The 23,873-nt window shown below is 36.4% G+C and overlaps 1 protein-coding gene across 6 annotated transcripts in view; it reads right to left on the reverse strand.

Moving 5' to 3' along the window:
* Positions 1-23,873, reverse strand: part of ASAP1 (ArfGAP with SH3 domain, ankyrin repeat and PH domain 1) — a 146,195-nt gene that overhangs the window by 24,921 nt on the left and 97,401 nt on the right. For all 6 annotated transcript variants that reach the window (XM_048329092.1, XM_048329089.1, XM_048329091.1 and 3 more), the window contains 12 exons: positions 23,556-23,625; positions 22,320-22,407; positions 21,171-21,219; positions 15,309-15,472; positions 13,616-13,749; positions 12,445-12,536; positions 11,716-11,902; positions 9,218-9,303; positions 7,574-7,689; positions 5,374-5,441; positions 2,787-2,894; positions 1,203-1,431 (listed from right to left, as the gene is read on the reverse strand). In XM_048329092.1, the coding sequence (XP_048185049.1) occupies positions 1,203-1,431; positions 2,787-2,894; positions 5,374-5,441; positions 7,574-7,689; positions 9,218-9,303; positions 11,716-11,902; positions 12,445-12,536; positions 13,616-13,749; positions 15,309-15,472; positions 21,171-21,219; positions 22,320-22,407; positions 23,556-23,625 (1,391 nt within the window). The remainder of the gene's footprint in view (positions 1-1,202; positions 1,432-2,786; positions 2,895-5,373; positions 5,442-7,573; positions 7,690-9,217; positions 9,304-11,715; positions 11,903-12,444; positions 12,537-13,615; positions 13,750-15,308; positions 15,473-21,170; positions 21,220-22,319; positions 22,408-23,555; positions 23,626-23,873) is intronic.

The raw sequence follows: 23,873 nt of genomic DNA on the forward strand, positions 1-23,873 counted from the left end.
TATTCCACTTCCTGGAGAAAAAGACAGTTTTCTAGGTAAGTCTGTACGAGATCTCCACTATATAATGACAAAGAAATAAAGTTCACTAAAATCTATTGAAAGATGACAATATACTAAGCAGTGTGAACAGATAGACATCAGATACAACCTCATTAACCTTCTTCAGGAAATGGGATGTATGATTAATTTCCAAGTCTTGCAACTTTATGACAAAAAAAGAAGTTATCCTAGGTCATGAAGGAACATCTAAGCCAGTACATTGTGTTTGCAATGAACAACCCATAGCAGACTGAGACAGAGCATGTAAAGGGGATGGGAGAGTGAAAGGAAAAAGTAGAATCTTACAATACCAACGAGCAGATCAACACAGTAAAATTACAAGGAATACAACTGAGTCCCCAGTGAAACACAGATTAAAAAATCTCATGTGAAAAATGCAAACCCTGGCAAAATTGCTTTGCCTTGTAAAGGCAAACAAACCTGATTAAAAGAGAGAGCCAAGGAATCCATATGAAAGTTGCCAGTACATGACAAAGACTGATGGAACTGTTGTGCTTAAGCACAGCATCTGAACCATGTAAAAGCAAACACTTGATGCCAACACTGTTCCGTCCCTTTTACTCACTCTTGTTGGTGAGAGCATCTCTGCATTTTTCCTAAACAAAGTCAATTACTAATTGAGAAATTAAGTTATAGTAGTGCTAACAAAAGGGAGCATCAGCATAATTGCTGAAGTGTTAAACTATACTGTAACCTTCATCCTAACTAAAGATTTCTCTAACAAGTCTACTGTAAAAACACAATTTATCAATTTCTAAATTAAATATGTAAAAAGGAATGAAGGGTTTCTTTGTCCTAAAAAGTAGATCCGTACATATTATAATACAGTAGAAAGTTTTTTCCATAAATGTATCCTCTAAACTTGAAGATTAGAGATATCTAGGTCAAACCATCATGATCCACTGCAGCTGTAAGTCTCATAAAACGAACCGACTTTCATTTAGCAGAGTATTAGTTTATTCCTCACCCATTCATGTTCAGTGTTATGAATGAGTCGATTACAAGGTGCCCCCCAGGTTTAGAACACGCATTGTACCACACGACTGCATCAATAAGGAGAACATGCTGCATCTTGAAACATTGCAATGGCCCTGATTAAAGGAAGGGCAACAGTTGCAAGTGTAGTTTGGAGACAGACTTACCTTTGCCAGCATTTCTAGGAGGAAGAGGAGGAGCATCAGATGTTGGAGAGGTGGGTGAGTCTGTGCTTACAGAAGCAAAGATCTGGTTGGTAAAAGCTCCATAGGAGAGTCTTTGCTTGTCTCTGGGAGTGCTAAATGAAGGATGAGTCAGTTTGTCTTGGGGAGAAATGCTTGAAGAGTGACAAAAGCTTTGGGGTCTTGGAGATCTTTCTTTTTTTATAGGACTAGGCTGTGAATAGAAAAACAAAGATATGATACAGCTGTCTAAACACTAATTATAGTTTGTATGTTTGCAAAAATAACATACCAGAACATAATTTAGTGAACATGAGCCTAGTTTTTTTCTTTGTGGGACAAATAAGCCCTCATTCCTCCCTTTTTCAGCAATTCAACCTGATAGGTCCTCTCTCTAAATGAAAATTAAGATTTTAGCATCAACAGATCATCACGAACACAAAATAAGATTTAAGCTTAAAGCGGGAGATACACACTAGTAACATACTAAATAAAATACCAATAAAAGCCTAGAAAATTTTGGAATATAAGAGTAATTTCCCATGCATACGGCACGTTACTCAGACTAGACAATCATCCTCAAGTATCATTACCCCACTGATGCCTAGTAAAAATGAACAAACACTTCTGACAGATCAGATTTATTTGGTCCCTGAACTAGCAATACAATCCGTGATGCAGCTCTTTTTGAACGCATCTAATTGCTCTTTGAAGAAATTTTACACATCAGTTTTTGCCTGCTGTACGTTAATGGGTGCACATGGAGCACGATCTGTTTCCCTGCAGCTCTGGTTCAGGTTATTATCTCCAGCACAGCATCCCTCATCCTCCTGAGGCTCCTCACACAGATGGTTATTTTGTTCTCTACTGTCCTTGAGGACATGCAAATTACTTTGGTTTCTGAATTTTTCAGTCCCAAGTGTCACAGAAAATGAGAAGTTGTCCACATTTCTTTCTGCGGCACTCATAGGAAATAGAAGAGGTGTATTCGCATTTATTGCAGAAATAGAGCACACAGTAATTAACTGACTTGCTAAAGTAGGACACCGAGGCTAATTTTTCACATGCTCTAGGATGGCAATTATTCTATGCCCTCAAGTTTTGCCCTTCCATTACTTCTTTTTTTAAAAAAACAGAATAAATAGCACAGCATGGTTTATGAAAAATAGAGTTATTTATTCAACAACTAGGTTTTTAATTCATTTATAGAAAAAACTAAGTATGTAAGCTTTGGACTTCCTCCAGCTAAAATTTAACAGCCTAAAATTCTAAAGCAGATAAAAGGACAAAGCAGTCCAGATTTGCTGATTTATATTATGCTGTATGTCTTGTCAAAGTCAAACTTTTGAAACAGCCCATAACTAGGTTGCTTTTTAATTCAAAAAGCACTTAGGCCATGTTTAACACAGGCCTCAAAATTAGGGTTTTTTTCCCCAAAAATACCTGTAAGAGAAGAAAGGTTAAAGTGGGTTGTCCACTGTAACAGTGGGTCTCTAATTACCATTTATTTCCAGGGAGCAGAGATATTAACAGTTTTTGTGCAAAGCCGTATCAGTAATTCACACTCACCTTATCATCCAAGTCATCGTCACTTTCATCAATTTCATCCTGCCGAAGATTCCATTCATACTCCACATGGACGTGCGGGTTTAGCTTTCCTGCCTTGGCTTGAGAAAGCTGAAAGAAATAAAAATTCTTGTTAAAGTACTTGTTGTTCTTTTGGTGCTAACTAAGTTCTTTTTAGTGGCAAGAAATAAATTGAAATATTTAAAAGTTTAAAACTTTTCCGGATTCAAAAAAGAACAAAGCAATTTCAGGGCAATCACACAAACATCCTCCATTTGTTTGAGGTACAGAAAAACAGTTAAAAGGCCAAAAGGAATTATCTTCTCAAAATGGGCAGAAGTTGCCATGTTTGACAAGCATTTGAAAAGATGACATGAAGAGAAGGTACGCGCACAAAAGCAGAATTGATCTGGAGCCCTCCTTTCCAAAAAGGAAAAGTAAACCTATTTATAAATTTTGGTACATACAACTGCTGCCCCTCCAAAATCACCATCCCTGTACTTGAGACAAATGAAAATATATTTACTCTTTATTTAAATATTTTGTCTCTCTCTGTCACTGGATGAGGCCAATATGTCTTAAGCACAAAATTCCTTGACTTTGCCAGCCCAAATAATATATTTCACATTCTTTGAAAAACTACTACCTCAATGATCAGCAAAAAAACTAATAGAGTAGTTCATGGTTATTCTGAGGAGATAAATTTTCCTTTCCAGTGCCTAGGTTTTCCATCATTATTTATTCCTTCACATCCTTTGAAATGTAGTCTACTTGATACTAGTTGATTCAGGAGAGCCTTTACCCATCTTCCTGAAATAAAATTTGGAATAAAGAAAGTATTTCCAATCTATTATGTAAGTATTCATGAACCCACTTGAGCTGAAACTGAATTTAATGAAACAGTTAAGACTCCAGTTATGCAACAGAAATGGGTTTAGTACATCTATCATAATGCAAACACCTAGTTATTTATCTTGTACTTTTTTATTGCCCACGGCAAACAATGCGCTCATTCATGTTTCTTTTTCGCTCTTAACTTTAACTCATTGCTGCTTTTGGAAAAAAATGCAGAAATTATATTCCTCTTCAAAAATTAAAAAAAAAAAAAAAAGAGAAAAGGCATAAATGCTCTATAAGACTGAAGTGAAATAATCAGTGAGGTATTAATGGAATTTGGATTACTATAACTAAACGATTAACTGCTAGATAAGCTCACTGATAACATCCACTTGACTGTTTGTTCTGTAACACAGCCAGTTGGTCCATGTTAATGGCAGATGTCACTTTATTAAAGAGATATTATAAAGTTAAAAGCAAACCATCCCCATTGTGTGCTGCACAGGTAGTTTGTTTTCCAGCTGAAAGACTCAAACCACTGGAAATAGCACTTACTTACACAGCAGACATGGCAGTAACTGAGAAGTAGTCCCACCTTATCAACCATAGCAAAATGCTGACTTGCATGCCCAGAAACACAGAAAATTTCTTCAATTTGTGAAGGACAAGCTTTTTTGATTATTCAATAATTAATTCATGACAAGAACTTTCAGTTGTCACAGGAAAGGTATTAAAATTACCAGCTGCAGAGCAAAAGTTTGATGATCCTCAGATCATCAAAATGAGGAAAAGGAAGAAACAGAATTAAGTGGCAAGTGACACTGTTTTGTACTGTGTCAAACTGTAAAAAAATGTGGTTTACTGTTTTGTAAATTCTCCTGGTTTTGTCTTGACTGTGAAACTGCCACAGTAGTTAGACTTTTTAGTCCCTTGATAGTAAGTAAATTCACTTGCTTACTAAATGCATGCTGGTGGCACCTTAGAGGGCCAAGAACAAACAAGCTTGTTGGTCTGATGTAGAATCCTTTTTCCTGGCTAAATGCTTCAGAGGAGTACCTGGGAAAATCCTTGACACCTTTATTTCTTGAACACCAATAATCTTTTTGAGTGGTGTCTGTTAACATACCTCATACATTCTCAAAATTCCAGGAGGTTTTTGCTTTGATCATATTCAGTAGAGGGACAAAGTCCCACAGAAGCTGGTGTTCTACATCTTTTGATATACCAACTTTCAGACATTACACTTTAGCTTCTTTCTCCTTTGAGGAGGGTAATTCTAAGTTGTTTCAATTCTCCTTATAAAAAGACTTTCACCATCTCTGAACTATCTGTCCCATTAAATAATCTGAAAAAAGCCAAAGGTCTTGACAGCTTTAATAGTACAGGGGTTGCTTAGACTCCTGATATAAAAGCCTCTAAGAGGAACTTTTGAGGTGATGAAGCCCAAATCTCCTTGAATGATGTTTTTATTGATACATCTGATCCTCCAGTACTTAAGGTCTTCAAATACTCTCATTAAAATAACTAGTACTGCCACTAGAAGAAAGATCTTTTTCTTAAACTGTTACAAAGAAAATTACTGCTGTGTTTTAGGTAAGAAAATAGTCACCTGTGGTAGGGCTTTCAGATCAGCACACAGCCAGCTGGCAGCAATACCACATGTGAGATACAATGGTAGTGATATATTAAGTAGATCACATTTTTAAAGAAGTAAACATTCCCCCCTGCCTTTGCCCCCAGGCTCGGTTCTTACCAGTTCCTCACACTGCACAGCTTTCACTCTTTTTGCTGTGTCCAGAGCCGTCTCTCCAGCTTGGTTTACTACAAAATTAACAATACAGAAAAGAGCAATTCTTTGAGATGTCTTAAGAAGCAATTTATTAAATTTCACTACTTGTGGCACAGTAACTTCTAAAAGTGATCAAGAACATCTTTATTCTATAGTGGCTGCAGCTCTTTACAATTCCACTCCAAGCGCTCAAGCATTTCATGTATCATCAGCTTCCTTCTGAACAGCAGCATCTACTGGGTTCCCAAATCCCTCCAAACCATCCCAGCAGAAAATATAAAGAAAATTAGTAATTTCAATCTCCACTCTACACCTTTGCCCATAAAACTCTTACATGAATAAGCAGGAGAAACAAGCAGGCAGGGTAAGATATCTCAAAAAAACCCCACCCTAATCTAAGACTTTAAAAAAAAAAAAAAAAAAAAAGGTGAATGTTGATCCAAACAGATTTTACTTTGATTAATATGTAGAGGCTTGAAGCCATAATTTGAAGACATTTGAACAAGAATGAATTTAAAACTTTCTAGCTTTGTCTTTATCAAAGCTATAAAATGGTCTACACACCTGATCAGAAAGAAGGCAGTATCTGAGCCCTCTGGAAAGTCTTCTCGCACAGAATATAATGGAACCCTTCCTAGATGCTCAGTAGCAAGTCTCAATAAGCAACACACTTGATGTGGATAAAACCTATGTAAAATGTACTCTCACAGTACATCAGTAAATGCCATGGAGATGGAACAGAGAATGCTCTGCAGCACAACCAGGTTGTAAAGCATTTCTGTGATCAGGAACTGAAAACAATCAAACTGAGATCTATAAGCATAAATGTCTGTGTGAAATATTACATAGAGAAAGCCTGTCAGCAATCCTAGAGAATGCAAAGCAGTCCTCTAGAAAGGCCTATGACTTTGAAAGAATCCAGATCCCCAGAAGAAGGATTTCCCTATGGAAAGATCTATCTGAGATGGTTCAATATGAAAAGGTATGAAAACATAGTACTTAAGTGAAGTGAAGTGAACACCCAGATACCTTAAGGACTACATAAATTCCAAACTTTCAACTTTTAAGTATACACCTGATGTTTCAAGGTCTAAAGACTATACAGCTCCTATATGAGATCACTCGACAAAACAACAAAAAGAACACCTTTTGTTCCCTCTCTCCCACAGAATAACCTCAAAAAACAAGACACCAAAAAGGTATGAACACTCCTCTGGCATCTACCTATGAGAGAGTTCAATGGAAGGACCAATAAATTTGCTTAACTTTTTTAGATAGCTTTCCCATTATAACTGCTAAAAAACATCACATTAAATTCTCTCACTTATGATAATATTGGAACATATTCTAAGGGTTTATAAGAAGGCAAAGGAAACCAGTGACTTCTGCAACTAAACTGTGAACTTCAGTTTATACAAAAGTTCTTTACCAGGCAGTGGAGGAAAGTGATGGTGATAAAGAAAAAGGGAGCAATAAAATTTCATACCCTCCAGTTTGCATCAGCTGTTAAAAAAACTTCTATACCATTAAATGACTGAATGTAAAGACATGCTGATCACACTTAACTCTTGGGCCTAACAAGCTGGATTCATGGGATACCTTCCTAACTCATGAAACATGTGGTCAGCTTTCTCAGCTGTCTTTCTGCTTCTCTTTGCCACCTATATGTGTAAGATAGCTGTAACATTTGCTGTACCTATATCAGTTCATTTTTCATAATGGCTTACCAAAAGTTTAGTTGAAAATAGAATCTCTGTTTGCTCACAGTTAGGGTAATTCTTGTTTTCTAGATGGTCTCCCCTCCCTAATCAGTGGCAGTGTTGGCTGGGATGTGCAGGGTGAAACCACAGCACCAGCTGCCATTGATATCAACAGAAGAATTAAGTGCTGTGTACATAAAGCCCACGTATCTAAGAGTGGAATTAAAGATTTGAAGCATTGTAACATACGAGTTCTAGATTAAACAATAAACCTAAATTCCAGGCAGTTTAAACTGTCTTAACTGAATGCTTCCTTTAGGCTTTTTGTTGACAAGTTCTTCATCTTTCTAACACAGTTTTATATTACAAGTTTACTTACCACAGAGAAATAAAAAAAAGTGGCTAAAATAATGGAAAAAAATTTTAGGAAATCTATATTTCCTGGTTTTAGATAATGAACTTACCTACATCAATAGTTGGCTTCCCCCTCAAAAGCAATTTCAAACACTCAGGCTTATTATATATACTGCAGTAGTGTAGAACTGTATTACCCAATGCTGTTTGTTTGTCCAGGTTTCCACTAAAAAAAAGAACAAATAATCAAGAAAAGTGTAGTAGCTGTGCTATTCATTCCAGATCCAGCATACCTATAAATAATAAATGCATAATAACTTTACTGGACAAATATGAAGTAGGAGAAAAAATATTTTTAAATTAAACATTACTTTCAAAGTCTATTAAGAATTGTTCCAAGGACACTGGAAATACCTGAGTTGTGATTTAGAAGGACTGAGAATCTACAGATGTGCATTCAAAAAACTAAAGAAGTGAAACTCGGAGACTCAAACCTAGATCTCTCTAAGGTCATGCCAGTTGTTTCCCACCTGCTACTTTACTGGAATTCTTTTTGCAAACATGCTACATTAGCTCAATAGAAATATCTGAAAAATAATTCTGATACAATTAAAAGAGGTTAATAAGTCCCATGCAGTCAAGGAACTATCAAGAGGGTGGCTGTGAGAACGAACAAAAGAACTGTAAGAGGGAATTTAAGGACAACACACCAAGTTAGGGAAAGATCAGCTGTGCCCTTAAAAACTGCCCTTCCTTCAGTTTTCAAGTTCTAAACCCAGGTTTCTCAAAAACTGTTCCTGACATTTTGGGATCAAGAAAGCATTTTCATAAACCAGAAAAGCAAAGCTCAGGAGATGAACACTTTTCCCAGTGTTACCCATATTGGACAGAAAGAGCATACAGGGTTGCAAAGATGCTCTTAAACTTGAGACTGACGCAAAAAACCACAAAGCAGGCAGAAACACATACAAGACTATAGCTGTCTGAAGAAACTATGAAGCTTCATAACTAAACAAAGTAATTCTAAATAATCATCCAAAATAAAAAATCTTTTAATAATACTCAAAATAATACTTCGGGCTTCTAAGCATTTTTCAAATTACGATCTCAAACAGCTTGAATATATTAGTAGGTTATTTTTTTTTAATTTAATAACACTCTCCTCTACTCAGCACTCACACTTTTCATGAAGGTTTTTTACTTCTACGAACACACTCCTTGACAAAAAAGAACAACTCAGCCAATAAACTAGATGCTGAAAATTACTAATTAAGACGTTTACACTCTTCAGTAGCTTTAATACAGTTTATTAGCTATTGGAACACTTCTTTCAAAGTCAATCTAGCATCTGTTCATAATTTTCTGAGAAAGATCCTTGTATTCTACTCTTACAATTCCTTTGCATGTGTCCTGTATTTGGCACATTTACTTGCCATCCCTCCTGTACCTATTTGTTTGCATTGCTTCATATTGTTATGTGCTCTAAATCAATGCCACTTGTGCACTACAGAGTTTTTCCTTTCATCTTATTTTTATGTAACTGCTTTCAATGTTTTTAATCTACAGATTTTTCCCTCTCTCTACTCCTCAGGAGTACAAAGGTCAACTCAAAGGTATTAAACTATTCTTTTTTGAAATATGTCTAAGGAGAAAGGTTATAAGTGATGAGCAAATGCTGTCCAAGGCACTGCCAGGACAGCTCTGAACATCCACATTTTTCATGTAAAATTTAATGAAAAGTTAGCAATCCATACCAGTTTTGTACGAGGAAGTCAACCAGATGGAGAGAGGTTTGGTCAGCAGTCCGGACTGCTAAATGAAGTGCTGTTTCACCTGGCTCCTAAACACATGTAAACAGAAGTTAGATTTCTGTCTTATTTCTAAAAAGCTTGTATATCAGATCTATGACACACGTCATTCACTCTTTACAAGTCTTTCAAAAGAAAAATATTAGGAAATTATGATGAAAATAATTATTGTCTTTTTTTATCTCTAAAAGACACCATGTGCTTCAAAGGAAATGGCATCACACTTTCTGAGATCTCAGCTTTCCCAAACCAAGTTTTCACTTTTCCCAGTTGGATGGAACAATCTTGAGGTGTCTTTAACCATTTTAGCTACCAGTAACTGAAAGGGATCCTGTCAAGTAATACTGGGTAAGTTTGCAGTACTTGTTGCTTTATGACAGCCTGGTGAGCACCAAGCAAAGTCCCAACATTATTTCCTACAAAAACAGCATCACAAAAATCACAGTCCCACATACATTAAATCTCTTACAGACTTGAAGAACAGTTGGACAGGACCTGTGAAGGTTATCTAGTTCAACCTCCCTGGCCAAGCAGGGCCATCAAGGACCAATTGCCCAGGACCATGTCCAGACAGCTTTAGAATATCTCCAAGGACAGAGACTCCATATCCATCGACAACCTGTGCCAGTGTTTGGTCATTCTCACAAAACAAAAAGGTTTTTGATCTTCAGAGGGCACCTCCTGTGCTCCCATCCTCTGCCACTGCCTCTGGTCCCATTACTGGGCACCACTGGGCTCCATCTTCTTTCCACCCTCCCTGCAGGTATTTCCATACAATGATGCGATCCCCCCGAGCCTTCCCCCAGCTGAACAATCCCAGATCTCTCAGCCTTTCCAGGTGCTCCAGACTCTCAGGCACGTTTGTAGCCCTTCACTGTGTTCTCTCCAGTATGTCCACATCTCTCTTGTTATGGGGAGCCCAGAGCTGGGCACAGCACTGCAGCTGTGGCCTCACAGTGCTGAGTGCAGGGGAGGATCACTGCCCTTCATGTGCTGGCAATGCTTCCATGCTGCCTGGAATATCACTGGCCACCTCTGCCACAAGGGCACACTGCTGGCTCACGTTCACCTTGGTGTTCATCAGGACCCCTAGGTCTCTTTAGGCAGAGCTGGGTGGTTCCCAGAATATATTTGGTGCATGGGGTGTTTCCTCCATATATAGGGTTTCTCCTTGTTGAGCTTGAATTGAATCATACTTTATTTCCTATACATATCATATGCATTAACGCATTGAAATAGAAATGCTCTTTAATGCCATTTAAAAGTTGCACGAGAAGTTAATCTAAATTTAGATTTCATTAATTCCTATTGATCATAAAGAACATTTTAAAAAGCATATTACAGTATATATACTTAAAGTCCTAATTAAAAAGATATTATAAAATTAAACATCAGAGAATTTACAGAGGAGAATGCTTCTATAAATGTCCAAACTACATTTCAATTGGTGCTCATACCTTTCTAGATATCACTGCCTGTAATAGCTGGGAAGACTGAGGAGCTAATTCTGTTGTAACTGCTGTGGATGACAAATACAGAAAGCTGACCTTGCAGTCAGAGAATTTGTAATGTGTTTCCATGATAAGCACTGTGTGATAGCTCAAGTGCTGAGACTATACTGAACTTATTCCTTTCACTGAACACGGACAGGCACTGTGTCCTTTGCCAACTTAGCTGTTTTCACACAACTTGTTGAAAATATTCTCTGACATTTCTCCAGGTTGGGTTTAAAAGTCATGGGAGAAAACTTTGCTGAGCAAGTGGTTACATGGCATTGATTATCTATAAAAACTGGTTACTTTGCTTGTGATTAACATATGTCCATGGATAATTAAGGTCAACCTGGACCGATTTTTCCAAAAACTGTTACTGATTTCAGAAGGAAGATCAAGTACTCAAAACTTGATAGAACAGATACACACACACACACACACACACACAAAAGAATCTTCCTGGTTGATCTACTTCTGTAAATGTCTCATCAGAAGCTGTGAAGTCATAAGATTTATTCTTTCCTCATCTACAATAAACAGAGACTTGCAGACAATCAATAATGTGTTTCTTCAGCCACTTTTTTAAAAGCAGGTATGATACTGTATGTGGTATCAGGTGACCCTGGGCTATCAAGCCAAGTCCCCCATCTCTGGGACTTTTTCTAAAGAAGGCACACTGCAGGACAGGTGCTTTTAAACACATTATAGTTGCACCAAAACAGTGTATGATATCACTATTACATTTCACACTCCTTTAGACCAATTGATGACAAAAGATAAAGTATTCTTTTCCCTCTCCACAAGGATGCCACAATAAGGAAAGGAAGAAAAACCCCACCATTTTCATATGTTATTTCTCTTGTTTTATCATCTAAAGTAGCAGCCCCAGATCCTGGGCATTTTACAAACATATATGATTTAAAATAATCATTGTTTACCTGATAAGCTTACCTGTCCAGGCTCCAACAGTGGCTCCATTAGCTCTACCCCCTCTGCATAGACTTGAATTAGTGCAAGTAAATCCCTGGATTTGACAGCCTCAAGTAATTCACTCAGTTTAGCTGCTGCAGATGCACAAGTCTTCCTAGAGAACTTATGATCTACATATTTAGCAGTGATAAATTCTTTACGTGCAGTCCTGTGAGGTGTGAAAATAGAGCTTGCTTTAGAAATTTTTAGAAAAATGGGTCAATGATTATAATTTAAAATCACCTTGTCTAACTTGGAAGCTGAGGAGGGAAGAAGGAAATTATCTGATAAAATGTGTGTTATTTATTGCTACACTGCACATCTTTCTTGCAAACAAGCCCAAAATATGGAACATTGTCAGTTTTATCCTGTCTTCTATGTAAAAATTACTCTGACTGGGGCCTAAGATCAAAGCAAAAGCAGAGCTACTGCCATTTAGTCCACTATGTTTATCATCTGAGGGTTTACTACAAAACTCAAAACAATCCAAACAATCAAATTGAAACCCAGACTAAGAGTTTTATACACAGAGAAACTGAGGTAGCTGAAATGTGGCTATATGACTGGAGACTGAACTTCTGTGAAGCTCTGCAGTGGGAGTAAAAACCTTCTGCTATCCTAATCTTCCCCTGGCTTGGTTAGTGTTTAAGACACTTTACATCACAGATATATTCCACAGTAAACTTCAGAGTTTAACGATTCAAAACTTACATATCACTTGATGGACTGGGTTTAGGTGAAGGACTAGGTAAATTCCCTTCCATAATATCATTAAAACTAGTATTTCCTACATTCTTGGCCAGCTGCAATAAGAAAAAGAATAAATGAAGGTGAGGACTTTTGGGGTTTAGCAGCAACCTAAAAACTGGACTATTAATGTGCATTTTCCACACTAATAATAAAAGATGGAACACACAGGACTGCGAAGTTAAAGCATAATGATTACATGTAAATACAGAGCAGTTAAAAAAAAAATTAAATTCTATTATGTCATAACTTGTACAATAGACTTCACAGTCACAGAATTATTTGCATTTCAAGACAATCTGCCTCCAACACAAAACCGGAATGAGGAACCAGCAGCATGAACACTGAAATGGTGCTGGTACACTGATGAGGAAGCTGCTTTGGGAAAGAAGCTCAGACCCACTGAAGATCAGGCATAGTAAAATTTGATTTAAATTAATAGTAACTTTTCAAAGTAACTCAATATTTCTAGAAGAGAGCAAGTGGTAATGTTGAACCTATACCCAAATCCAGATCTGCCTTACATCTTCTCTCAATTTTCCCATATAAAATTTCTGTAACAAGTGTCTTCTTTCAGGCCAAACACAGCTAGGGAGATAAAAATTCTGCAACAGTTTCTTTTTTATTTGTTTATATTTTTCCTTTGGTTTTTTTTCTTTTTTTTTTTTTGGTAGTCTCACATCAGATTCCTTTCATAACTTCAACATCACATGATTTCATTCATCAAATTAAGATTCCTCCAACATTTTTCTTTCAGAATTAGCAACAGTCATTCTCCTTTGCCAAGTCAAATTAGCTTCATGTTTCAAATTGCATGAGCTTTTAGACCGCCCTGATTTTGGGATTAAGATCATCTACTGAGAGCCAAAGTTCTGATGGCACAAATAAATTACAATGGATGTCAATACTCATTCTGCGACACCTCAGGACATGAAATGACAAGTGACAAGAGCATCAATAATATGTAATAATATATAACCATGCACCTGTAAAATATCTACAGAAATATGAATGAGGAATTCTGCAAAAACACATTCCTTGAAAAAGATTAACAGTAAATTTTATATTTCAGTGCTTCCTACATATAGGTCAACATTTGACTAAAAAAACCTCAATATAAATTAAAGAAACTTACCAAGAGTTCAGACGTTCCTAATTTGTCTAATTCCAAAGACTGGATTCGAGAAATATGGACACCCATTTCTCTGTGTATTCCAGAACACTCAATGCAGGTTAAAATGCCCAAATTAGTTGATAGCCATGTTGGATCTGTAGAATTGAAAAACAAAGCATTTAATCAAAGTCCAAGAAAGATTTTCAATCGTGGTAAGAAATGTATTCTGAAATGATTCCTTATTTAATGTTTCAAAGAATGGAAATAAACTAAGAATATTCCATACTTTTCTCCAAACTCAAGTGCAAATTTAACCACTATCACAAAAATCGCTACCAATGGAATGAAGCTTTTGAGATTTAATAATGGTCCTAAAGGCACTGAATTTGGACTTACTAATTCATACTGAATTAATGTATTTCAATTCATTTAGGATTTGTTTCCTGTACAAATTACTTCCTGTTTTTAAAAGTAACAGATCTCCTAAATTCGACAACCTCTGAAGTTTTAAAATTTACTTCTTAAACTTTAAATAGTCCTTCATAAAAGATTAATCATAGCACTTTTCAGTATGTAAAACAGCAGCATGCTGTAAAAAATTTGAGGAGTGTTGGCTAGTCCAGGAAAAAAAAAATTAAAAATGCTGTCATGGAGGAGATCTGCATGTAATATTAGAATAGATTTAATACTATTGAATGCTACATAAGAAGCATGACCAGTTTTTAAGGAAAAGAAAAAGCTCCAGACATACTTTGTGCACATACATGTCTTCAAATTAATCTTTTCCTTGACATTAAATAGTAACTGCTGAAGCATTAAGCCAAGAGATTTAAAGCAGCAAGCTGGAGTACAGAGGTGAAGCTTAAAACTTTACTACAAATTAAAAGATGAATGAGAACTGTAATCTGAAGTTTCTATAGCTTTACATAATGAAATAATTGAATGAACCAGTTCCAGGATTTGACATAATTATATCCCAGGTTGTAATTTTCTCTAGCTATTTCAAATTTGGATCAGTTCGGCATCAGCAAGCATCTGCAAGATAAACACGATCTACTCAGTTCCAAATGAGCATCACCTTCTTGAAGTGTCTCTTTAGATGAGAAAGCTGCAGCAGCTGCCAGCTCCCACAGCTCCCACACCAGCTCAGTGTACTGTGACCAGCTGCCCCTTCTCAAGCTCTGAGTGACGCATAACTGACCTGTAACTCTGTACTTCTGAAGATATTATGTGACAGGATTTCAACTCTGGGTCTCATTCTTTGCACAAGACTACTTATTCCACCTCTGAATACTTCCGATAGTGCAATTCCCGTAGTCTCATGCCAAGATAAAGCCTCAGAGTAAGATCCTGGCCAGGTCAATTTTTCCACAATCATTGTCTAAATATTACTCACTTCTACTTAGTAGCATGCACAGGATCAGTGATGCCAAGCAACTTCCATTCAAGTGCAACAAGCATCTAGACACAGTGCAACAAGAACAGTTCAAACTCCAGAGGGGCTTGAACTGCTGGAAGTAAGCACAGACAACACACAAAAATATTTTAGTGAATTAAACAGAACTAACGTAGGAAAGTCATATTTGTTCTTTTAAAAACAGGTTGAAGACTGAGAAACATCACTTAGAAAATTAGTTTGCACTCTACAAACACTTCTTTAAAGAAATTACTTTGCTCCCAACACGAAGTTGATGACATGAACAAATGGAGATACCTGGTGAGCCACAATCACAACAGACTTCATTTCCGGGTAATCTCTGTATGTCATCAATAATGGCTTTTGTCAGATCCTCTAAACTGTTTTCACCTGTGCTCTGCTCTCCACGGAATGCCATATTTAATGCTTCTTCTTTGCTGTTAGTCAATACTGATATCCATCTAGCACAAGATAAAGACCTTAATGAAGATCTGCATTTGCAAATACAAGTTAATCTACAAACTGTAGAAATCTTGCCAGGAACAAAATATTAGTGGGACTACAGGGAAGGACTGTATTGTGGGAGAGACTGAGGAGGGGGAACAGTGAGAGACAAAAGGGAAAGATTTGAGAAAAGGTAAGTAAGAATGAGAAGAGACAAACAGTCTTAATTCTAACATCCCTTTGGTGAACAGCTTTAAAGTCAAGTTCTCAAGTTTCTCAAATAAGCAGAAGTTGTGGAAGAGAAAGGGGGCAATTAATCTCCTGTAAATTTAACTGCTTTAAAATGTGCCCAAAATCTTCCTGAAGTCTATCCTGGAGAAAATGATACCCCCTACTTTCTCCAGTGTGCATCTTTCTCTTCACAGAGGAAACAGCAAGAACCCTGGTGAATGTGTTGATGTCTCATTGCCTTTTAAAATGCAGGTCTCTGTGCACTAATCAGAGTCAGACTGTAATACCCAAATTAATGAGAATTTCCATGGCAACCAAGGGGCTAAGGAAGAGAAGGATGACAGGAGAGTAATATTACCAACAGCCGACATAAAATTTTAGGAGCAACAGTTGAGTGCAACAAATCAAGACTCTTTAATTGTATCTCAGGCACTATTGCCTTCCCTCCCAATCATTCTGCAAGTTGCTGTTTACACAATAATGTTTTCATTAAAACCAAACAAAACACATTTTCAGTAGCTGCTGTGCTACATGTAGAAGTAAAGAGGGGAAAGCAGTTCCATTAAGGACAAGAACATTGCAGATTCAGTGTTCTAATTTAGAAAAAGAGCAAGTTAAAAAGAAATCCTCCCAGTTACAGTGATTTTAGATGATTTTAGATCTACTGCAAATAATTTTTATTTTTTTTTTACGCAGAAATATTTTAAATTGGCCATGTCCTCAAGGCACTTCATGTTTACAATGTTCAGATTGTCTGCAACCATCACTCTTCTGAAATATGCAGAAATGGTTATGGTCATCTAAACAAACTAAGAGAACTTCAGATTGAAATTCATAATTTCTCATTGAAATAACAATGAAAAGATTAGCTTTAAAGGATTTCAGAGAGAAATTTATGTGTGTAATCTTAGAACACAGACTCGGAGCCTGAATTAACATATGGTCAGTCTATATTATATACTTCATGCATGTACGTTTTTAAAATTTTTTTGTGCAGAATATAATCTAGGAACTTGTGCTTAAAATGATTTAAAAATTTTGAAAAATCAACCTTCAAATAAAAGAGAAACGGAAAGTCTTGAGCACAAATTTGCTCCATAGTTTACATGCTGAAAACAATAAAGGTACATGAACCTTTCTCATTACATGAGATGAACCCACACTAGAGGGCATTCTTCTGCAATTTTAATGATCAAATTCAATGTTATTAAAAAAAATAAAAGGCAGTGGTGTCTTGTTCCTAATATTATATCAATGTTTGGTTAAATACACAGAGTAAAATAATAATTTAGCTCAGACAAACAACATTTATCCTGACATTTGTTGACAATTTCTTTCAGCTTTACAATTTGATTAGTTTGTTAAAAAGGCAGAACTTGAATAAAACTCAACTAAGCAGTAACAATTAAAAAATTATTAGATGCAACTAAAACAAACACAACACAACTGAGCCAGCTGTTAGTTCGATACAGATTTCCTTATTACGAGCATCTAAACTGTCAGAGCAATCATTACTTTGGTTGTGTTTGCTCAGGTAGAAGGAACCCTCTGTCCAAGACTGTCACGGTGTCACCCTTGAGTCAGAGCAAGAGGCACCACAGTGGCAGCTCTTCCCTGACAAGCACAAGCACAAGGACAGACATGCTCTGAATGACTGGTGCTGTTTATCAAGAAGTGCCCAGCTGGTCACCAGGCCTTCCTAGTAGGCTGCATACTCAAAAATAAACAACTAAGTCAGTAAATATGGTATGTTAATTAAATGTAAATAGTTTATAAAACTCCTTCTAACTGCTCTTCTTCTCTTTTTCTTATCTGTACTAGTCTTTCTTATTCTTCCTTTACTAAAAAAACCCCATGTATTTGCTTTATTTCACAATACTGCCAGTGCCAAATGAATAGTCAAAAACCTTCTGGTAGTAAATACTTCGTGGTGTTCTTTCAATTAATTTAAAGATTAATGAAGTCTTACAGAATTGCTTTGTCTTCTTGTTTTAGGACAAATGGAAATGGCCTCAAGCTGTGCCAGCAGAGGCTTAGATTGGATATTAGGAAAAAAAAAAAATTCACAAAATGGGTTTTTAAGCACTGGAACAAGCTGCCCAGAGAAGTGGTTGGGCCACCATCCCTGGAGGGCTTTAAAAGATGTGTGGATGAGGCACTTGAGGACATGGTTTAATTGTGGGCTTGGCAGTGTTTGATTAATGGTTGGACTCAATGATATTAAAGGTCTTTTCCAACCCAAGCAAGTCTATGATACTATTCTACCAAATACAATAAACAGGTGATCCAATCATCTCTTAAACTTGTTTTTCTGAATATCAACTTCTGAATAAGCAATTTCTTATCATGCTTTAAGGCATTTTGTTTGCTGGAGATTCAGCTTTGAAGTTTTGAAGAAGCAAGGCTAAACAAAAATCTGGCATCATAGGTTTTTCCATTTCCACCAGGAAATGGAAGGAGTTCATTAACCTTGCATGGACCAAACCGTCACTCAGGTTTCTCTTATTTTTCTTCAGTATTTCCAAGTTGATAAAAAACCCTCCCCCAAGAATAAGAACTAGTCTAATAGTTGGGGTTTTTTCATTTTGCAGAAAAAATTTGTCTGTCTCTTCTGACAATTGCTATTGCAATCACTATTGTTGTTTCCAGGTAAATGCACAATCAGAACAAGAATAGCATAACGTTTTTCAAATATTGAGATATAACTTGTTTTGTATGGAAGAAGCATCAGATAGTATCAATGCCTTCAACTCAGTCTTTGCAAGGTGAAAAACATCTGAGGACTGTTGCTAAAAATTAGACTGAAGTTAGATGTCTGTTTCTCCATAGAAAACTTTCTAAATCTAGGTTTGTTTATAATCCAGGCATTTCCTGCAGGTAAAGATATGCTCTTGATCTTTAAAAAGAGGATAGAAAAGAACCCAAAGCTCATCACCAGAGTATGTTTAGCCCTATCCACAATTACAAAAACCAGAAAGCAACTACTATTGCATATGTTAAAAAAATCAGGTTACTTTTCTTACAATCTACACATAAATATATATTTACATGCACATACAGAAACACACTACCCACACCCCACTTCCCCCTATACACTGTACTTTGTCTACTAGAGAAACTAATAATCCACTGAGAACTTAAGGAGTGTCAATCAGTAATTAAAGGCCAACAAACAGCTGCCTGGATAAAGATGAAGAAAGGCACTGGCCTGAAGGAAATGTTTGAGGTGAAGCAGTAACAAACCTGTAACAGAATGTAGGCTACAGTGCTTTGTATGTATGTTTTTTTTTTTAAATCTCCTTTTAGAAATTATTATTATTAATATTATGCAGTTTGAGGAGCTATTTATGGAAGCAGTGTAAAATGATCACTAGGAAAATGTATGCAAGGTCAGTAAAACTAGAATAAAAAGATGCATCTTTCTTTTGTCTCTATTTAGATGTGAGTCTGTAAGGAAGCTGATTTGAAAATCTATTTACACATTTATTTTTCCCTTGGTTCACAAAGTAAAAAGGACAGAACAGAGGCAGCACTAAAACTGTGTGGACAAAACACAAGAGGAAAGGAAGAAGAGAGAGGCACACCTATACCAGTCAGGAGGAAATTGAAACAAGAGGATGACAACTCTAATTGAGGAGTTACATCAAGTAGTTCCTGCAGAACACCCTTAAATCACTAAGGCTGGAAATCCAAGGGATGCTGTTCCCATGATACTTTAGAGAGTAAAGCTTTTAGCGTCCACTCAGTGGCTGCACAAGAAAAACAGAATGTTTAGTTGTATTGCAGTTGCTCATCAGCACATTCACACCCATTCAAGGGGGGCAGCAGAACGGGAGGTGCTGAACTCCTCTCTCTGGTGATCTACATCAGGACATGTGGAAAAGCAAGGGAGCTGCATCAGGGGAAGTTCAGATGGGACACCAGGAAAAGGCTCTTCACTGAAAGGGCGGTTGGTCACTGGAACAGGCTCCCTGGGGAAATGGTCAGGACATCAACCCTGTTAGTGTTCAAGGAGCATCTGGCCAATGCTCTCAGTCACATGATTTACTTGTAGGTAGTCCTGGGAGGAGCAGGGAGTTGGACTCAATGATCCTTATGGGTCCCTTCCAACTTAAGATATTCTAGGATTCTTTATTCCAATGCAAGTAATTTCCTCAGCCACTTGACTTTAGAGTGATAAACAAAACTTCAGTGCTTCTAATGGGAAATAAAACCAGCCTGGAATTTCAAAATAGTCCAACAGGCAGCCTGCTAAACTAAATTTACTGATCTGCCTCTCAGAAGAAGGTTATTGTTAATCATTCTTCCCCTACTTTGCTCGTGTGTTAAGACAAAAAACCCCAAACAAAGCACTTCACCTTTTAAACCAACTAACACAGTAAAAATTAATTTATGGCAGAGTACCAAAAACTTATGACTCATCAGAAACAACAGTATTTTCTTCTCGGCTAAGAAAATTACTGGAATAATTAAGTTCCAGGATGAATGCAATAATCATGACTAGCAAGTCAGCTTTGCACTGTAAGAACCAACATAAAGCTGTGGAAGACCAGAAGGAAATAGCTGCACAACAAAGAATTCTTCAGCCCTTTTATTTTACCCATGAGTCCCAAGGTTGAGCTGTCAATGCCACTGCCACCCATCACTACCAAACAAGTGAAACACCCTACAAACATTCCCTGTACTTTTAAAATACACATGGAGCAACACAGTCTTCCACTAGAACGTGGATATGTAAGGAAAGAATGAGGAAGCCTTTGCTGTCCTCTTCAGAAGTAACTTTTTTCCTGGAACTGTCAGGTGTTGAGCATTAGACAACACGCACAACACATGTCTGGTGACAAAGGAGGAAAAACCAGAGGTACATGGTTCTCAGGAAATAGTCTGATGCAGCAGGAAAAAAGACTGTTTTATTGGAAATAATCTGGTTGGAAACATGCATTAATGAAATAAGTTCCTGTATTCTGAAGTACACAAATGTGCTTTGCTGTTTATTTCTAGGCCTACAGAAGAAAAAACGTACTGCCTGTACATATATTCTATGTGTCATATGGAAATCTTTTATCTATTCATTATCTTTTATTTCAAGGAAAAGGTAGGATCAAGAGGAAAAGAAGTAACTGCAGAACAGGGTTAACAGAGAAGATTTGAGAAGAATTTTAAAGTATTTCATTTGAATCTTAATAATGTGATCTACAATATCATACCAAGCACTTCACACAAACCATGTACTGGCAGGATACACAATCTAAATGGGGTTTTGGTTAGTTTGGTTTGGTTTAGTTTTGTTTTTAACATAACCAGGTTTTAAAAGAGCTCTGTAGCGTGACACAAAATAATTTACATTTACAGATTCATAACAGCAGAAAAAAGAGACGGTAAGCACTACTTATGCATCAGCTGAGAAAATTATTTCTGTTGTTATGTGTGATTTTATACATCTCTATTGGCAAAATAAACTTGAAAAAATGTAAACATTCTTACGCTACGTATTCCTGTTCATCTTCTGCTTGAAAGTGGTATGTTCTGTTATCTGAAATAAAGAAATACATCTTTTCATTTGGCATTTGGCACATGAAAAAACTTAATGTGTCTACATATTTGGTACTAAAACTTATTTGGCAGCTAAAGGCTTCAAGAGCAATTTCTCTTAAAAGGCATCATTAATCCTTTATTCATAGCTATGGATAACAATTCCAAAAAAAAAGAAAAAAGGAAGATGAAACTCTAAATTTTGATGCATACCAGTTGTAGGTATTTCAAAAGTCTTAAGTTTTGAAATATTACAGAAAAATAAACATATGGATCAAATTTTACCCTTTCAGAAGTCAAAACTGAAACATAATTAGGAGAAGAGGGAAAAATTAATTTATTCCTTTTATATAATTTTTCCTTTCAGTTGAGCCAAGAAAATTCTTTTTATTAACCAACAGATGAGACATGAAGTAGCTATTATCTGCCACAATCAAAGGTTTCCTAGACTGTCCTTTTCAATACAGAATGTTGGAAGTGTTTGTTGATTAATACTCTATGCAAAGCCTGAAAACAGTAAGTTGACTCATCACCTTCAAAAGAGTTTTTAAAACCAGACTGAATAAAAATACCTTCTGCACAAGACCAAAATGGGAAGAAGGGAAACCACAGGAGCGTTAACGCTCAGAAGACAAGGCAGTACCAATTTTCAGAGAAACAGAAGTGTATTTTTAATGTATGGTAAGAGAGAAAGAGAAATTAGGTCTCCTTCTCTTCCTCATTCCTTCAAATAGCACTCAAAAAGCAGAAAAATAACTGAATTGGATAAAGCCAAAGGTCTTTCCCCTCTCCTGGTGGATATAGCTAATGCATGTTCCAGTAAGCTGTTAAACATCTCTCTGAACTTAGGGAGCAGCACATATGCTGCATTTCATGGCTTGTCACAAACAAACAGTATTCATGTCACACCTACACAGAGAAAAGGTTCTATATCCATTTGTCCATCATCAGAACTAGAGGCTCTGGACACTCATGAGGCACTGTGTGTGTCTGGATAGACCTGAACTTTGAGCTCTAGCCTTGTGTTCTACTCAAAGCATCTTGCAATGACATTTTCAGAAATCCCACATAATGCAAGACGGTGCTAGAGTTGCTACATACGTGATATTAGATCAAAGGACTTCTTATCTTCAGCATTTGGCTTCACCTGGCAGGTCAATAAATTCAGTTTAGCTGGTTGCCTGTTGGACTAAAAAGAAAATTTATTTTACTTTAAAAATGTCTTGATTTAGGATTATTTTCCCTTTCTGGGGAGTGGGCATGTATGACACTATTTAAAGCTTGGACATGCACACATATCCACCCTCAAAAAGCTTGAGACCGGCAGCTCTTGGTCTGACTTGGTCTCTCAAAACAGACACATTGCTAAATCTAAACAAAATTAAAAACTTTGTAGCCACACTTTATATGAAAGATGAAAAAAAAAAAAAAACCTAATAAACAATATGCTAATAATAAATATTTTTTAATTGCATTTCATCAACAATGGCAAAACTATAATGCAGTTTCTCATTACAGCCTGCCCATATTCCAAGTTTCCTCACATTTTAAATAAATCAAAGACATAGTCCTAAAACTTTAAAAGAGAAAGTGGAAAGCTGAAGATCTGGAGTTTCAGAACTCAGAATAAATACCAATACCAATACTCTGTGCTGTAATTAAGTCACTTAAGACATCATAACTAAATGCATCTTTGAGGTATTTTGGGTTTATACAGGTAGTAAATTTTAGAAATTGATGTCTGTCAGTGGAAGTTGGAGCAAAGAGGGAAAAAGGGTGAGGAAATAGGACTATCTCCTTTAATGAGAGGAACTCCTGTGGTCATTTATAACAAGTTCATTATCCTACTCCCACAAGGCAGTTCTAGCATTGCCTCCACCATCATCACGTTGGAGCTACCTCATGACTGAGCATTCCTAGGAAAATCCTTCAGATATATGCCTGATTCCAAGAACTTACTGTGATCAAAACTTCCCAGCATTTCAAACTTTTAATTGAAAGCACTAAAAATACTAAACACATTCACTCATCTGTCAGACTCTAACTAAATATCAAATTCTTCCCAAGTTTCCAAATTACATGCTTCATATATATACCATGAAAATCCTTATAAGAAAATCCATCCGAAGTATTAATTGAGAAGTCTGTTCAGTATATTTGCCATTTTCTCATAAAACTACTGATAAATTAATTTCATAAGCTACTGTTTCACAAAACTTCAGCAGTCAGAAGCTGAAGTAGCATTCTTTTTGCAATAGCAGATCAGCAGCAACAGATTCACCAGGAAAGGATGATGTTAATTTATTCTTTTCATATAAAAGTATAAAAATAACTTACCGTTGCATGTGATATGGTAAGAATTCCATTTTTAACAGTGCACTTCCTTCTTTGCCATACTTTCCTCAACCTACATAAGAATATCATACCAAGTTCAGTAACCAGACCTGACTTCAAAACACATATTAATCTCATTATCATTTTGAGACGATTAGCTTTAAAAAACAAACAGATGTAGTCAAAATTTTACTAAATGCCTCACCAAAAGAAACTTGGAGATTTCTGACAGATCTTAATCCTCTTTAGAGTTATAAGACAATAGGTATCTTTTAACTATGATTTTTTTTTTTTTCATGCTTGCTTGTCATACTTTTTGTA

This window comes from Corvus hawaiiensis, chromosome 26 (genome assembly GCF_020740725.1).
Source record: "Corvus hawaiiensis isolate bCorHaw1 chromosome 26, bCorHaw1.pri.cur, whole genome shotgun sequence".
Classification (NCBI taxonomy): domain Eukaryota; kingdom Metazoa; phylum Chordata; class Aves; order Passeriformes; family Corvidae; genus Corvus; species Corvus hawaiiensis.